Source organism: Chanodichthys erythropterus, chromosome 21 (assembly GCF_024489055.1).
Source record: "Chanodichthys erythropterus isolate Z2021 chromosome 21, ASM2448905v1, whole genome shotgun sequence".
NCBI lineage: Eukaryota > Metazoa > Chordata > Actinopteri > Cypriniformes > Xenocyprididae > Chanodichthys > Chanodichthys erythropterus.
The window spans coordinates 12450727-12467815 of record NC_090241.1 but is presented as its reverse complement, the minus strand read 5'-3'; the positions used below and the strand labels follow the sequence as shown (position 1 = coordinate 12467815).

Genomic DNA, 17089 nt, shown 5'->3' with positions numbered 1-17089 from the left:
TACAAACCCGATTCCAAAAAAGTTGGGACACTGTACAAATTGTGAATAAAAAAAGGAATGCAATAATTTACAAATCTCATAAACTTATATTTTATTCACAATAGAATATAGATAACATATCAAATGTTGAAAATGAGACATTTTGAAATGTCATGCCAAATATTGGCTCATTTTGGATTTCATGAGAGCTACACATTCCAAAAAAGTTGGGACAGGTAGCAATAAGAGGCCGGAAAAGTTAAATGTACATATAAGGAACAGCTGGAGGACCAATCTGCAACTTATTAGGTCAATTGGCAACATGATTGGGTATAAAAAGAGCCTCTCAGAGTGGCAGTGTCTCTCAGAAGTCAAGATGGGCAGAGGATCACCAATTCCCCCAATGCTGCGGCGAAAAATAGTGGAGCAATATCAGAAAGGAGATTATATCATAAAAAAATTCAGAGAATCTGCAACAATCTCTGTGTGTAAGGGTCAACGCCGGAAAACCATACTGGATGCCCGTGATCTTTGGGCCCTTAGACGGCACTGCATCACATAGAGGAATGCTACTGTAATGGAAATCACAACATGGGCTCAGGAATGCTTCCAGAAAACATTGTGGGTGAACAAAATCCACCTTGCCATTCGCCGTTGCAAGCTAAAAAAAAGCCATATCTAAACATGATCCAGAAGCGCAGGCGTTTTCTCTGGGCCAAGGCCCATTTAAAATGGACTGTGGCAAAGTGGAAAACTGTTCTGTTCAGACAAATCAAAATTTGAAGTTCTTTTTGGAAAACTGGGATGCCATGTCATCCGGACTAAAGAGGACAAGGATAACCCAAGTTGTTATCAGCGCTCAGTTCAGAAGCCTGCATCTCTGATGGTATGGGGTTGCATGAGTGCGTGTGGCATGGGCAGCTTACACATCTGGAAAGGCACCATCAATGCTGAAAGGTATATCCAAGTTCAAATTTTCCTCTTTCAGGGAAGACCTTGCATTTTCCAACATGACAATGCCAGACCACATACTGCATCAATTACGACATCATGGCTGCATAGAAAAAGGATCCGGGTACTGAAATGGCCAGCCTGCAGTCCAGATCTTTCACCCATAGAAAACATTTGGCACATCATAAAGAAGAAGATGCGACAAAGAAGACCTTAGACAGTTGAGCAACTAGAAGCCTGTAAGAATGGGACAACATTCCTATTCCTAAACTTGAGCAACTTGTCTCCTCAGTCCCCAGACGTTTGCAGACATGTTAAAAAAAGAAGAGGGGATGCCACACAGTGGTAAACATGGCCTTGTCCCAACTTTTTTTGTGTTGATGCCATGAAATTTAAAATCAACTTATTTTTCCCTTCAAATGATACATTTTCTCAGTTTAAACATTTGATATGTCATCTATGTTGTATTCTGAATAAAATATTGAAATTTGAAACTTCCTCATCATTGCATTCTGTTTTTATTCACATTTTGTACAGTGTCCCAATTTTTTTGGAATCGTGTTTGTATAATGGAGACATCTCCGTAGTCCAGTGATGAGGTGTCTTCACTTTTCTGAGATCTGCTCTGTCTATGAGTCTATGAGATACGACACTATGAGGCACAAAATTGCTTTCCACAACTTCACAAGAAACAGCAGAAGACACAAGAATCCATCCCAGAGATCCATAACTATCAGCACATATAATGAACGCGACTATCTCACTGTTTCTTTGTAAAGGGTTCGTACACATTTCTACCAATAAATTTCGATGACTTTTCCACGTTTGAGACAAACATTCATGAATGTTCCATGAAACGTCTGTGTATACATGTAAAATAAGAATAGAAATCCATGTTCAAATTTGAAATAACAACGTTGACACTCACTTCTCCTTGTATTTAATAACAGCATCCACAATCTTCTTCATCTTCTTGGTGAGTGACGGAGGGTTCGGCGAAAGCTTCTCGGATGGCGGACGACCTCGCTTTTTCTGTCTTTTGCTGTCGTCATCTCTGTCTCTCCCTCCACGAGCACCTGAAGTGGAAGGAATGGCATCTGGATCTCGATCGCGCCTCCTCTTCCGAGCCGTTTTCTTGTGTCGCACCTCCTCCTCAATCTCCTCCAGAGTCCCGTCCTCAATAGCCTGAGAAAAGAGGCAGCGATCAGAAATGTCCGACAGAAGAAGAGAAGAAAATGAATTGTATATCTGACCTTTAGCCACTGTTTCTCTGTGAGCGAATCGCTGTAATCAACCTCTTTTCTCTGCCGGGAGCCACGGCCGAACATCTTCTCTTCTTCTTCCTCACAGGTGAGTCTTTCCACCTCTGCATCATCTTTCATGATCCACGTGGGCAGCTCGTCCTCCTCCATGAGACGGGGTTTTCGCTTTGGATTGCGAGCTTCCTCGCGGCGTCGATCCAAATCCATACGCTACACAGAAACAGACAATGAAAGTTCATTTGGATTCAGTCAGGATTTAGTGATTTGGTGATTGACATCGACTTGTAAATGTAAGTGAGAGAAGATGAAACCAGACCATGAACTGGTCAAACTCGTCTTCACTCCTGGCGATCATCTGATTTACGGTCTCATCATCCGGCACCTCGTCTTCTTCCTGACAGAAACAAAAACCACCAAGGGAGCAGAGCTTCAGAAATTACATAAAGTACAGAAAATAGAGAAAAGATCCATGACCATGGACACCGAAAATAAGGGTTTAGATACTTCACATCTACTGGGATATTCACATTAATCCGCATATTCTCATTAAACAACATTATCTCACTGAATCCTGTAGATGCTTGCTCTTATTATCAGATCAAATTTAAGTGCCGCTATTATGCTTTTTTGGCTTTTTTAGGAAAAGCTGAAATTCAGATGATAATGAGCGATTGGTTTATGACCAATCACAGCAGGCTGGGCCATCTGACCAATCAGAGTAGAGCAGACTCTCAGAAAGGAGTGGTTTAAAAAAGGGCTGGGGGATATATCCATGTGATTGTCACGCACATTTTGTCAGTAAAGCCGGTTCCCTGATTACCGCTAAATCGCCATCACCTGCCATCGCCATCACCTGCTTTCAAATGGAGTGGCATCGCAGATGTATCGCCTTCGATAATGAACGCGATATTGCATGGCTTATCAGTGAACTACGGCTCTGTCTATTAAATGCCGCTCCATTTGAAAGCAGGTGATGGCGATTTAGCAGTAATCAGGGAACCGGCTTTACTGACAAAATGCGCGTGACAATCACATGCGATATATCCCCCAGCCATAGTTTAGAGAGACTGAATCCTTGATCGAACCGTTTCAGACACTGTGAGAAAAGCTGATGCTACAATAGATATTGTAAGAAAATTTAAGTGTTATTGACCTTTAATGTATGTAAACCTATTGTAGGAGAATCCAAAACAAAACTAGGAACCTTTAAAATAGCATAATAGGGGCACTTTAACATTATAAAAATATGTTACTGTATGTATACACACAACCGGCCTCTTTGAATGCATCACAAACACTTCTACTAAATACAAGTTCACTTCTCATGTTTGTAAGATAAATCTCCTTAATAATGACTAAAAAAATCATTTTCCTCGTAACACCTAGAATCATGCAGAAGTCAAAAAACTCTGTTACAGCTGATATTCTGAACAAGGTGTTTGCATGACCCAATATTCAGGTTAATACAGGCAGCCTTATTCAGATTATTGACTTAAGCAGTTTATGGCAGTAGAGTTTTCATGAAGCATTCATTAATGAAGCGAGCAAATTCTGTTTAATATTGGAATATTCTTATTTATTCTAAAACGAGACACAAGATGCATCTGAAATTGCATACTGTAAAGTAGGTACTACATTTGGTTTGAAACTTGCTTCCCAACTGTTAAAAGAATATGTTCTATATAGTATTTTGTAATTTTGGACGTATAAAATATGCCATGATGTCACTGTCATGTGACCTACGGCATCAGTTGCATCACTTCACTGCCATTCATAAATCCTCATGGCCTCATGGGATAGTAAAGTGTCCATCATATGAGCACTTCAGAAGTATTAGGTCATCCGAATACATTTCGCCTACTGTTTTATGAATACTATGAATTCGGACATACTACTCAGCTCACATACTGTTTGTCGCCTACTATACGCAGGGAGAGTGATACTCCTGACCTCGTCCTGCTCCTCGTGTTCCAGAATGGCCTGCAGAAACGCTCGGCGCTCATGACTCGACGACTTCTGGTCAAACATGCCGGCCTGGATCACCTTCTGGTCGACATTCAGCTTGTATTTAGCAGCTGCCAGGATCTTCTCTTCTACACTGTTCACGGTACAGAGACGCAAAACCCGCACCTCATTCTGCTGTCCGATTCGGTGGGCTCGATCCTGCGCCTGGAGGTCCTACACACAGAACAAACATGAGTTCTGAACAGCACGAATGAGACACATTGTCCTGACTGATGAGGATGCAGTGTGAATGTGCTACCTGATGAGGGTTCCAGTCACTGTCAAATATGATGACGGTATCGGCGCTCTGTAGATTGAGGCCCAGTCCACCTGCCCTGGTGCTCAACAGGAATATAAAGTACTGAGAGGCCGGATCATTGAAGGTCTTTAGCAGCATCCCACGATCCTCTGCTTTGGTTGTGCCTAAAACACAAACTCATATTGTGAGGAGGCAAAAAAATAATTTCTGTCTGTCAGTTCTGAAGAAAATGTAATCGATGCTTGACATGATAGCAGAGTTGGCCTGACCATTTCCCATGATTACGCTTGTTTGATGTTATTAGGGCCATGAAATTGTTTTTTATTTTGTTCAAATTCCATTTTTTTGGTTTTAATTTTTCTTGATTTCGTTTTAATGGTTACATTAAATTTTAGTAATCAAAAAGCATGTCTAATTAATTGAAATCACTACAATCAGCAATTTATTAAACATTTTAAAAAATGACATTTAGTTAACTACATTTTATTTTTCTCAAATTCTTTTTTATTTCTTCCGTTTTAATTTTTCTAGATTCCACTTTTAAGGATAAATTCAATTTTAATTATGATAAAAAAATAATGTCTAATCAATTACTTAATACAACTTTATATATATATATATATATATATATATATATATATATATATATATATATATATATATATATATATATATATATATATATATATATATATATATATACACAGTACAGTCCAAAAGTTTGGAACCACCAAGATTTTTAATGTTTTTAAAAGTTTCATCTGCTCACCAAGGCTACATTTATTTAATTAAAAATACAGTAAAAACAGTAATATTGTGAAATATTATTACAATTTAAAATAACTGTGTACTATTTAAATATATTTGACAAAGTAATTTATTCCTGTGATGCAAAGCTGAATTTTCAGCATCGTTACTCCAGTCTTCAGTGTCACATGATCCTTCAGAAATCATTCTAATATGCTGATTTGCTGCTCAATAAACATTTATGATTATTTTCAATGTTGAAAACAGTTGTGTACTTTTTTTTCAGGATTCCTTGATGAATAGAAAGTTCAAAAGAACAGCATTTATCTGAAATACAAAGCTTTCTTTGAAAAGAAATTAAAGAAATGAATACTTTTATTCAACAAGGATGCATTAAATCAATCAAAAGTGGCAGTAAAGACATTTATAATGTTACAAAAGATTAGATTTCAGATAAACACTGTTCTTTTGAACTTTCTATTCATCAAATAATCCTGAAAAAAAAATATTGTACACAAATATTTTGTACAATTGTACACATTAAATGTTTCTTGAGCAGCAGATCAGCATATTAGAATGATTTCTGAAGGATCATGTGACACTGAAGACTGGAGTAATGATGCTGAAAATGCAGCTTTGCCATCACAGGAATAAATTACTTTGTGAAATATATTCAAATAGAAAACAGTTATTTTAAATTGTAATAATATTTCACAATATTACTGTTTTTACTGTATTTTTAATTAAATAAATGTAGCCTTGGTGAGCAGATGAAACTTTTTAAAAACATTAAAAATCTTAGTGGTTCCAAACTTTTGGACTGTACTGTAATTATATATATATATATATATATATATATATATATATATATATATATATATATATATATATATATATATATATATATATATATATATATATTATTATTATTATTATTTTTTTTTTTTATTTTATTTTTTTTTTTTTTTTACACAATAGGGCCCTATGGAATGTTTTATTTTTTTGGAAGAAAAAATATGTGATTACTCCTTAAAAAAATAATTTATAATTGTATTATTATTATTAGAGTATTACAGTAGTGAAATACTTCTGTCACAATTTCTTCAAGCACAGCAGAGACTGCACTTGTACAAGTCACAAATTATCTTCTTCTGCTGATATGGGTGCTTGCAGCATTTTAGTCCTGCTAGACACTAGTGCTGCTTTTGACACTATATGCCATATCATCCTCTTTGATAGGTTGTGTGTTTTGTTAGGCATCTCTGTTGTAATGTTCGAATGGTTCAAGTCCTATCTAACTGATCGTTTCAGCGTGTTTGTCTGGGAAAAAAACAAATCGGAGGCAACTTTAGTTCAGCATGTCATCCTGCAGGGGTCAGTACTTGGTCTCACTTTGTTTTACATCTCTATGTTGCCACTTGGTGACATCAGTAGAAAGTATGGTGTTTCACAGTTATGCTGATGACACACAGATCTATGTCGGAACACTCCTGGACCCTAATCACGCTTTCATAGCTCTTACCACCTGCCTGGAAGAAATAAAGGTGTGGATGCATGACAATTATCTTAAACTTAACAAATCAAAAACTTAAAGGGATAAGTTCACCCAAAAATTAAAATTCTGTCATCATTTACTCACCCTCAAGTTCCAAATCTGTATAAATTTCTTTGTTCTGCTGAACACAAAGGAAGATATTTTGAAGAAAGTTTGTAACCAGGCCGTTTTGGGACACCATTGACTTCCATAGTAGGAAAAAAAAATTCTATGGAACTGTTCAGTCTCCCACATTCTTCAAAATATCTTCTTTTGTGTTCAACAGAACAAAGAAATTTATACAGATTTGGAACAACTTGAGGGTGAGTAAATGATGACAGAATTTTCATTTTTGGGTGAACTATCCCTTTAACTGTCACTTGTTGGTATGCTGACAGCTTTGCACAAATATAGCTCAATCTGTTCACTGATTCTGACTTACTGTCTCCAGCATCACAGGTGTGAAATCTAAGTGTTATTTGATTCACAATTATCATTCGATGCCCATATTAAAATGGTTTTGAAATCTGCATTTTTCCATCTCAGAAACATTGCCGTCCTTCTTTGTCCTTACCTGACGCGGAAAGGCTTATCCATGCTTTTATTACGTCGAGACTAGATTATTGTAATGCACTTTACTCAGGTCTCTCTGATAAGTATATCGAGAAACTGCAGTATATTCAAAACTCGGTCGCATGTGTATTGACATACACAACCGCTCACCAGCATATTTCCCCTGTTCTTTATGCACTCCATTGGCTCCGGTATATCTCTGTATTCTAGTTGGTCCTACCACTCCAACTCGCTCTTTCCACTCTACTGATTCCTCTCCTTTTCAGCAGCCTACATTTAAATTGAAGTCGATGGGTGGTCATGCCTTCTCTATTTCAGTTCCATGGTTGTGGAATAAACTTCCTTTGGCGATTAGAATTTCCCCAACACTGGACTGTTTTAAAAAGTCTTTAAAGATCCATTTTTTTAAAAGTTGCATATTGTCTCTGAGTGTATTATCACTTCTTATTTTGTTTTATTTTTTTCTTCTGTTTTTCATATTTTTGTACTTATATGTATATTGTTTTGTGTAGCGCTTCGGGTTTGAGAAAAGCGCAATGTATCATCATCATAAAAATATATAAATGTATCATTATCATCATAAAAATGCATCATCATATAAAATGTATCATCATCATCATAAAGTTAAACTGAACTTTTATTGTCATGAAGACATTTGAAATGGTGAAATGCTGTTGAAGTGACTGTCAGAGCAGCTCTGGAGATGAAGAATATGTGTTCCTGTCCTTGTATAGTGAAGCGGCACACGCTGAAAACACCACAAGCATCACGCATGCTTGAGTAAACTGCGCCGCTCATTCACATAGATGCGCAGAACATGCAGACTTCATATTTAAAATGTTTTTGGCAGTTTAATATTTACAGACACTAGTTCATATCATGATTTGATTAAATGCACAGCACTACTTTTAAATTGACATTCCATGAGTGGATTCCACAATTATGCAATTTGGTCGGGTTTATCCAGTTCAGCATGAGCTATAATAATAATAATCATAATCATAATAATAATCATGCTCTACTTTGCAAACACCACAAACTAAAGAAAAAGAGAAACACAAACTCACCATCCAAACGAAGATATTTGAAGTTGCGGTAAGCGAAATAATCCTCCATTATGGTCATCAATGAGGTCATTTGGCAGAAGAGCAGCACTTTGTGATTGCTCGCCCGTAATTTGGGCAAAATACGATCCAGCACCTCAAATTTTCCTGAGGCTCGGTACAGGTCAGCCCTGCAGGTCAGACATTAAATAAAGATCATACAAAGGCTTAGTCCTGGTGACGTCTAATGTGTCACACTGCATTTGTGCTCACCCTTGAACTATACCGCCCGAGAAACCCAGATGCTCAGAAAATGACTCCTGCAAAAGCAGCACATTCAGCACTGCAATAAAGGCCTCACAAACATGTTAATCGGATGATCAGCACACTACGACAGACACATTACCACACCTCGATTTGCTGGAACATGTAGGGGTGATTACAGATCTTCCTCAGTTGCATAATGGTGTTCATTAAAGTCTTAGTGCCGCCTTTACCCTGTAACACACAAAATGTTCAACAACACACAAACTGGTCTGCTTTATTGCATCAAGATGAGGAAAAAGAGCTGCTGGCATGCAGAACTATTTCTTGATTTCCAGCACTGAGGATGAGAGCCGTTTCCGCCAGGTCTGAGGTTACAAACACAAAGATTCATGCTGCTCTTCCTCACCTTCTTGTCCTTCTCGGAGCCGTCGGTTAGCAGCACTCCTTTGGCCTGCATGTGTCGGTACAGAACCCTCTGAAGGGCCGACATGTCACACTTTATCACATATTCCACCTGCACATGGACATAAAATAGCACAAATGCTTCATCTGTTTGAGACTCCAAAGTTGTGAATTTAACTTGTGTGCAAAATTGCATTTGGATGCTGGTGTTTGGGAACGCAATCGTGCGAGACGCTTCTGAGAGGGAATTAAACCAAATCATTCTGATGACAGACTTTGGCTCAGGCATTTCAGAACATCGAGGGATTTATTCGGTAAATGTGTTTCCAGTGTATTTTATGCGCATGTCTTCTTATCGGATACAAATTTATTCTGCTCAATTGAGCGCACATGTATTTTATGCACAATTTATGCACATCTTGGCATTTCCATCCAGCATTTTTTTATGCGATAACCCAAAATTTGCCTTAAAAATGGGTGGATGGAAACTTCTTGACACACACATATTGAATGAAGTCTGCATCACGCGGCAAACTCACCTTCTCAGGCAGCTGCGCCTCGACTTCCTTCTTCAGCCTGCGCAACAGGAAGGGGCGGAGCACCTTATGTAGGCGACGAATGATCAGGATGGTCTCCTCCTCATTCAAATCCACCTGGAAGAGACACCATTGAACACTATTGTGAACCATGTCTACTAATAGAGATGCACAGATTGCAATTTTTTTGGCCGATTACGATTTCCGATTTTTTGTAAGTGTGACCTGTCGATACTGATTTTTACAGGTTTTGCGATTTTCTTTCAAAGAACTATAGTTGACAGAATATACAAACAAAAAATGTTTTACTCTTTGAATAACATGACAGACAACAGCATAAATATTAGACTGCTGTCACTTTAAGAGTTTATGCATGGATCCAATATACTGTTACACAACTTGCGTTATCTTTCTCAACTAATGCGATTCCAAAACTGATGGGTGTGAGCGCAAAACCTGCAGGAATTAGTAAAATTATGTGCAATACAAGCCATATTTAACCAAAGCGAAGAGACGAGTGAGTGAGAAGCAGGTGTGTGTCACTTCACCGTCGGAGAGAAGAGCAGCTGACGTTATTTCCTGTGCCGCTGGCAACAAAACGGATTGGTTCCGATTCAGAAATAACATAAGACTGACTGGCTGATTACCGGTCCAGGCCAATCATGCGGAAAATCAGCCGATTCCAATCGGGGATCTACTACCCTTCATATGTAGAATAAAATATTAATTTTTAAAAGATGGGAATCACATTAGTTTTAAAAGATGGGAATCAATTTCATGATTTTGCTTTAAATCATGCTGGAATTGATAAGGTAAAACCGACTGAGCTGAAATTCAGATATGCTAATGAGCGTATGGTTTCCGACACACTCTGTAAGTGGTGGACCAATCACAGCAGACAGGGCCATGTGACCAATCAGAGTAGTGTAGCTCTCAGAAAGGAGGGGCTTAGAGAGACCGACACTGTGAGAAAAGAGCTAATTCGGCAATGGATATTATGTGAAAATTAAAGTGGTTTTTGACCTTGGATGCATTTAAACCTATTGTAAGAGACTCCAAAACAAAATGAACAACCTTTAAAATAGCATTATAGGGGCACTTTAAACAGGCAGAATGGTGTACCTTCTCTCCGGTCATGGCGAAGGGAGCATTGAACCACTGCTCGAATGTGCTGCAGCTCTTGAAGATGGTGGGCAGCAGGAAGTTGAGCAGCGCCCAGAGCTCCGGGAGCTTGTTCTGCAGCGGTGTCCCGGTCAGCAGCACCCGCCGCGGTGCCAGATAATGCGTGTTCAACACCTGCGTCAGCTTACAGTGATGGTTCTTCATCCGATGACCTTCGTCCACTATCATGTACTTCCAGCGAATCTGTATCAGGTGACATGAGCTCATCAGCGATGTCTCTGATCGAGGCCAAAGGTCACATGAACCGCGGCGCACAAGCATGGCTCACATTTATCCAACCTACAAGAGAGGGCTGATAGCTGAGAGAGGGTCAAACATACATCCGTCTGAATACACAAGAACCCTGCGAGATTTACCTTGGCCAGCACCTGCTTGTCTTTGATGATGTATTCGTAAGTAGTGAGCAGCACGTTGAACTTGCCGCTGCGCAGCTGCGGTACGAAGGCTCTTCTAGCAGCAGGAGATCCCTGAACACACATAACACGATCACAAGACCATCAATGAGCCACGAGAATCTCATCAGTGTTGGGGAGGCAATGAGCCACATCAGAGAAGCTACCCGTTTCATAAAGTGGTTAACTATACAATAAGCTACTAATAAACAGTAGCTCACTAAATTGAAGCTGCTAAAAGTAATCATGAAATTGCTAATTCATGTCTTTAATACATTAACATTTATTCACAGCGACAGACTGTTAACTGTCAGTGTCTTTTTTATTGCCTTTTTTTCACCATTACATATTTTAGTAATCATCATAAATTAGGTATCAATTGAAACACTTACAATTCATCCAGTGAAAACCATTTTGACATTGGATACTGCGTTACCATGAAAACAGTACTTTAAAGGAACACTCCACTTTTTTTGAAATTAGGCTCATTTTAAAACTCCCCTAGAGTTAAACAGTTGAGTTTTACCGTTTTCAAATCCATTCAGCCGATCTCCAGGTCTGGCAGTACCACTTAGCATAGCTTAGCATAGTTCATTGAATCTGATTAGACTGTTAGCATGTCGCTCAAAAATGACCAAAGAGTTTCAATATTTGTCCTATTTAAAACTTCACTCTTCTGTAGTTACATCGTGTGCTAAGACCGACGGAAAATTAAAAGTTGCGATTTTCTAGGTCGATATGGCTAGGAACTATACTCTCATCCGTAATAATCAAGGAACTTTGCTTTCCTTTAAAACCTGTCAGCAGGCTCAATTTTTGTGATATCAACTTCAAACTAGATAAAAAAAGTTGGTCAAGAAGACAAACTTTATGTTGGCTTGAGTAAGCCTGACCTGAAAGTTTGAAGTAGTTTGGTTTTAATATCTTTAAAAGCTTGACATGACTTGATACGCTAGAGCAGAAGTGAAATGCAGCCAAGTAGAAAAAGTAGTTAGTAGTTTAGTTACTCCCCAACACTGATTCATATTCTCTCTGTTTATTAAAGTATATCAGTACATCTGCATCCAGCAGCATTCAACACAAATGTGTGTCGAGATGGAAAGAGTCACTTACTTTGTATGAGACTTTGACAACAGAAGGAGCCCATTTATCAAACTCATAGACCCAGTTAGACAGAGTTCTGTCAGAGAAACACAGTGTTCATAAAAACAGACACTCTGTGTGAACAAATCTAAGTATGAAAGCTAATCTAAATATTGACTGACGAGAGCGGCACGATGATGAGGTAGGGTCCGTTTAGACGTTTGTACTCCATGAGGTATGTGATGAGCGCGATGGTTTGGATGGTTTTGCCCAAACCCATCTCATCCGCCAAGATCCCGTTCAGATTATTGTTATACAGAGACACCAGCCACTCCAAACCCTTGATCTGCACACAAACAATCAGAGCATCGATATCTTTTGTGTATGTATGGATCGACTGCTCTAAAATATGGGCGACTAAAAGACCCACATCAATCAACCGCTAATATTGAAAGAGTTGATGTTAAATGTCTGGTATTAGTGCTGAATGACCTGGTATTGCTTGAGTTGACCGTTGATCAGCAGAGACGACTGTTTGTCTACCCGCTCGGTAACTGCATGAGCCACAGCGTAATATGACTGCAACCCACGCGCGAATGCAGCGCTACCGTACTCATCATCCACGTCCTGTTTAGCATGTCTGCAAAACAATAAAAAATACACACACACGTTGAGACTGTAGCATTGATAGCTTCTAAATGGCCTGTAAACACTGAAGATCACAGTAACTAGGGATGCACCTCTATTTTGGCCGATAATTCTTTATATTTGGAAGCCGATAACCAATACATTGCCCGATAAATCTAAATCTTGATGTCAATTTTTCTGAGCCTGATTACAAAAACAAAAGGCAAACAAATACAGTGGTCAACTGCTTTCATTTTAAAACCTTAAATGCAGAAACTGCAATTTATCAGCTAATTTATCAGCTTTAATATATCAACCCTTTTCTTAAGGAACCGTTAATGATTACAGAGAAATTAACATTTATCAGCCGATACTGATATGGCCGTTGATATATCGTGCATCCCTAACAGTACTGCTCAAGCTGCATCAGATGTGAGAGTTTGTCCTACTCTATGATGTGACGCGCGTCCACCTCTGACACGTCCTCACTATCCGGGTCGGGAATCTTCTTCTTCTCCTCCCCAGGAGTTTGAGAGGGCAGAAGCTGAGGAGGTTCCTCTTCCTCTTCCTGTCAGGAAGAACATCTTTAATGAATCTTGTGCTGTCAGTTTAATCAATCTTGCACTATCAGAAAGCAGCTGAAGGCACCTCGTCCTCCTCAGACCCAGAATCCTCGCTGTCCGAGCGTGGCGCGACCTCGTAACTTAAGAGAGAGAGAAAGAGCGTCCGTCAGTGGAGATGATTCATTCATCATGTTGGACGGCAGATGTACAGATTGTGATGCTGATCTTACCCAGGGTTCATCTCCAACCATGTGTCCAGCTGTCCAGCTTTAGGAGCATCCACTCCGGTCAGAATTTTCCCGCTGTCCACGTGGATCACCTTCACTGGGAGATCACTCATCTGACTCGTCTCATCTAGGGGCTTTAAACATCATTATCAACAGCAGCAGCATCAAAACCACCTTTAGATCAGTGGCTCTCCTATGCTGTTTATGTTGTATTGACAGTGCAGCGCTTCCTTGTTCTATGTCAGAATGCTGCGTTATTGGCCGGCTACTGCGTCAGCATCACACGCATGCGTCATGCTGCTCACGTGAACAGCATTGGCCAATACAGAGTCGCCGTTATTCCAGGAAGAACCTGGAAGCATTGCACTGTCTATACAACATAAACAGCATAGGAGACTAACATGGAAGAGAAGAAATTGTTGAATAAAGTTGTTATTTTTGTTTTGTTTTTGCACACAAAAAGTATTCTCATCGTTTCATAACATTGAGGTTGAACCACTGTAGTCACGTGGACTATTTTAACAATGTCTTTACTACTTTTCTGGACCTTGAATGTAGTAATGACGTTGCTTTCTCTTGGGGATCAGAAACCTTTCAGATTTCATCAAAAATATCTTAATTTGTGTTCTGAAGATGATTGAAGGTCTTACGGGTGTTAAACGACATGAGGGTGAGTAATTCAATTTCATTTTTGGGTGAACTAACCCTTTAAAATGTCTTAAATGCTATTAGCCTCATCAAATAAAGGAGATGTTAAGGGCCGATGACACTACAACTTTTCATTCCATTCACAATGCAAGCTCATACGAAGAAGTTTCGCCGTTCCTGGTTTTCCAAAGATCAGGTTTGGTGAACTCTAGTCTCACCCTCAGATGTCACGCCCACTTGACAGACCGTTGGTTGAATGTCTGATGCATATTGCACATTTAACTGGAAACACTTCAGGATTTTCAAAGTCGTAATCTGGTTGGTTGAATTCTACAGGATGTCCGGGAGATGTGTGTGTCACGTTCTTTAATGTTCCACCTGGAAACAAATGCCATGACGCCAAACCCCTATGTGGAAGAAGAATGCCGTTGTGTTTACAACTGTGACAATGAGCGCTTACCAGAATAAACTATATGCTGGATTTTCAAAAGTATGTGAAGTTCGCGGCTCCGTTGATGGAGTAAACTTGCACAATGTTCTTGAATTAATAATTTATTAGATGCACGCCGATTTTAAATTTTCACACCCCTAAACCTGACGTGGAACAAAACGAAAATTGGTTGCGTGACATGTCCCCTTGGGCGTTCCTTGGCCACGGGACTAGGAGAACTCTGATCTGCAAATTCGTATCGTTTTAAGATGTGTGACGAATAGAAGAATGACCTTATACTTTAAGTGAAACTGAAGAACTAACTGGTGTTACGTAATTTCAAACAGAATTAGGCCAAAACAAAGTTCATTTGGCATTTGAAACAGCTTGCTAAAGCAAACTTTTTGGAAAAATTAATTCTAGCTGGTAAACAATATCCATGGTGATTGTGTAATAGGTGGGTGTGGCTCTGGGGCTCCACCTTCTTTGAGGTGTAACTCTTCTCCAGTTCATTTTTTCAGTTTCAGTCCTTCGAGGTCAGACACAAGTAAAAAACATGAACACACCGGAGAGCTGCTTTATAGTAGAAACTGAAGTTGCAATTCTAATTAAAAGAGACTCTGATACTTTTTTAATGTTTTAATGTTTTGTAAAGCTGAATACTTTAAAGCAATCTATTGTATAAAGTGCTGAATTAATAAACGTGACGCAACTGGAGAGCTGAATTGCAGAGCTGGTGCAAACATATTCACATTGATATGATCAGATGCTTTCTTAAAGGGTTAGTTCACCCCAAAGTGAAAATTCTGCCATTCATTACTCACCCTATTGTCGTTCCAAACTCATAAGACTTTCGTTCATCTTTTGATAAAATCTGAGAGATGCCTGTCCCTCCGTTGACTACCTTTCCAACTACCACTTTGACACTTCAAAAAGAGATCGGAAAACTAATTCATATGAATGAATTTGAATAAATTTTAGTTAAAATTTTCTGAAAAGACTCGATCACTTTTTTTGATGAAAAGATTTCATTTAGGCGTTTTCTCACACGTGTGATACGTGTTTGAGCTTCCGGAAGAGGTTTGTTCCGAAGTCCGAAGAAATTTTGCATGCTCAAAATCTAGTATGACCGGCCCTTTACAGTCAAGGTTGATAATCGCTTCTGGTTTGAGTGCACTGCATTGTGGGAAACAGCATTCAGTGCAGTGAGCTCATCTGGATGCACAGACACAGTAAACGCACTCATCAACCCACCTCTCCATCTGGTCCCAGAGCCCCCGTCTGTCCCTCCGCATTCTCCAGCTTCTTTTTCTTCTTCTTCTTCTTCTTCTTCTTTTCTTTCAGGGCCTGGACAGCTTTATGAGCACGGACAAGCTCCGTCAGATTGGCCACGTACTCGTCCGTCTGCTGGAGCAGATACGCCAGACGCTTGTCCTTCTTTTGGTCGATGAGCTTCCTGTAACCCTCCTCATCCTCAGCCTGAAGAAAAATGGGTAGCACTTTACAACAAGATTTAAATCGTTAACTACATTAGTTAACTTGAACTAACAATAAACAATACTTCTACAGCATTTACTAATCTTACGTAATGCATTAATGCATAAACTAATGTTAATAAATGAGACCTTACTGTAAAGTGTTTTCGAAAAACGCACAAATACACATCATAAGCTACACCTCCGACCTGTGTCTGTATGTATGTGTGTGTGTGTGTGTGTGTGTGTGTGTGTGTGTGTGTGTGTGTGTGTGTGTGTGTGAGACGCACCATCAGGCGTCTCATTCGCTCTTTCTCGATGCGCTCATTCTCCTTCTTCTGCTCGCGCTCAGTGTTGGCATGGTACGTGGCCACGGCTTTGGTCAGTTTCTGGATCTTTGCAGTAATGGATCGATGATATTCCTTGAAGTCCTTGGCATGCTGCAGGATGCTGTTGAGATACTCCTGCACCAGAGCACAAAGAATCATGGGAATTACAACAATGACTGAAGTGGGCTTCAAAAGTCTGAGAACACTAGTTGAAGTGAAATTAGAGTACACACTAATTTAATACTAAGTATTTAATTAATAATCATATGATTAGCATAACGATATGAGTGAGCAGCTGAATCTGAGAACGTCTATCAGAACTACACACACTGTGTGATGATCATGAGATCTGAGATGATCCAAAGAATATCTTAAGCTTCAGAACAACATCTGACTGGTTGTACTGAGTCACTTGATCAACAAAATTTGACATATAGTTCTATATTATTAATAATCTGCCTGTCTAAATTGCCACATTAATTTTTATTGAGTTTATTTATTGCATGTTTATATATATAGAGGCAATTTAAACATCATGTATTTACTGTAATACATGTGTACCAAATATGTGTGAAT

At 39.1% G+C, this 17089-nt stretch overlaps 1 protein-coding gene across 3 annotated transcripts in view; it reads right to left on the bottom strand.

Moving 5' to 3' along the window:
- LOC137010632 (transcription activator BRG1) overlaps positions 1–17089 on the bottom strand; it is a 30619-nt gene that overhangs the window by 4281 nt on the left and 9249 nt on the right. The window contains exons 9-28 of one of the 3 annotated variants that reach the window (XM_067372778.1): positions 16475–16648; positions 15964–16188; positions 13635–13765; positions 13490–13544; positions 13291–13409; positions 12707–12854; positions 12397–12560; positions 12245–12311; positions 11096–11206; positions 10680–10922; positions 9561–9674; positions 9026–9133; positions 8764–8850; positions 8626–8672; positions 8377–8543; positions 4456–4619; positions 4101–4370; positions 2509–2586; positions 2184–2402; positions 1859–2115 (exon numbers count right to left, since the gene is read on the bottom strand). In XM_067372778.1, the coding sequence (XP_067228879.1) occupies positions 1859–2115; positions 2184–2402; positions 2509–2586; positions 4101–4370; positions 4456–4619; positions 8377–8543; positions 8626–8672; positions 8764–8850; positions 9026–9133; positions 9561–9674; positions 10680–10922; positions 11096–11206; positions 12245–12311; positions 12397–12560; positions 12707–12854; positions 13291–13409; positions 13490–13544; positions 13635–13765; positions 15964–16188; positions 16475–16648 (2948 nt within the window). Of the gene's footprint in view, positions 1–1858; positions 2116–2183; positions 2403–2508; positions 2587–4100; positions 4371–4455; positions 4620–8376; positions 8544–8625; positions 8673–8763; positions 8851–9025; positions 9134–9560; positions 9675–10679; positions 11019–11095; positions 11207–12244; positions 12312–12396; positions 12561–12706; positions 12855–13290; positions 13410–13489; positions 13545–13634; positions 13766–15963; positions 16189–16474; positions 16649–17089 lie in introns of those variants that run through there. The other 2 variants (XM_067372779.1, XM_067372780.1) reach the window with 2 other exon arrangements.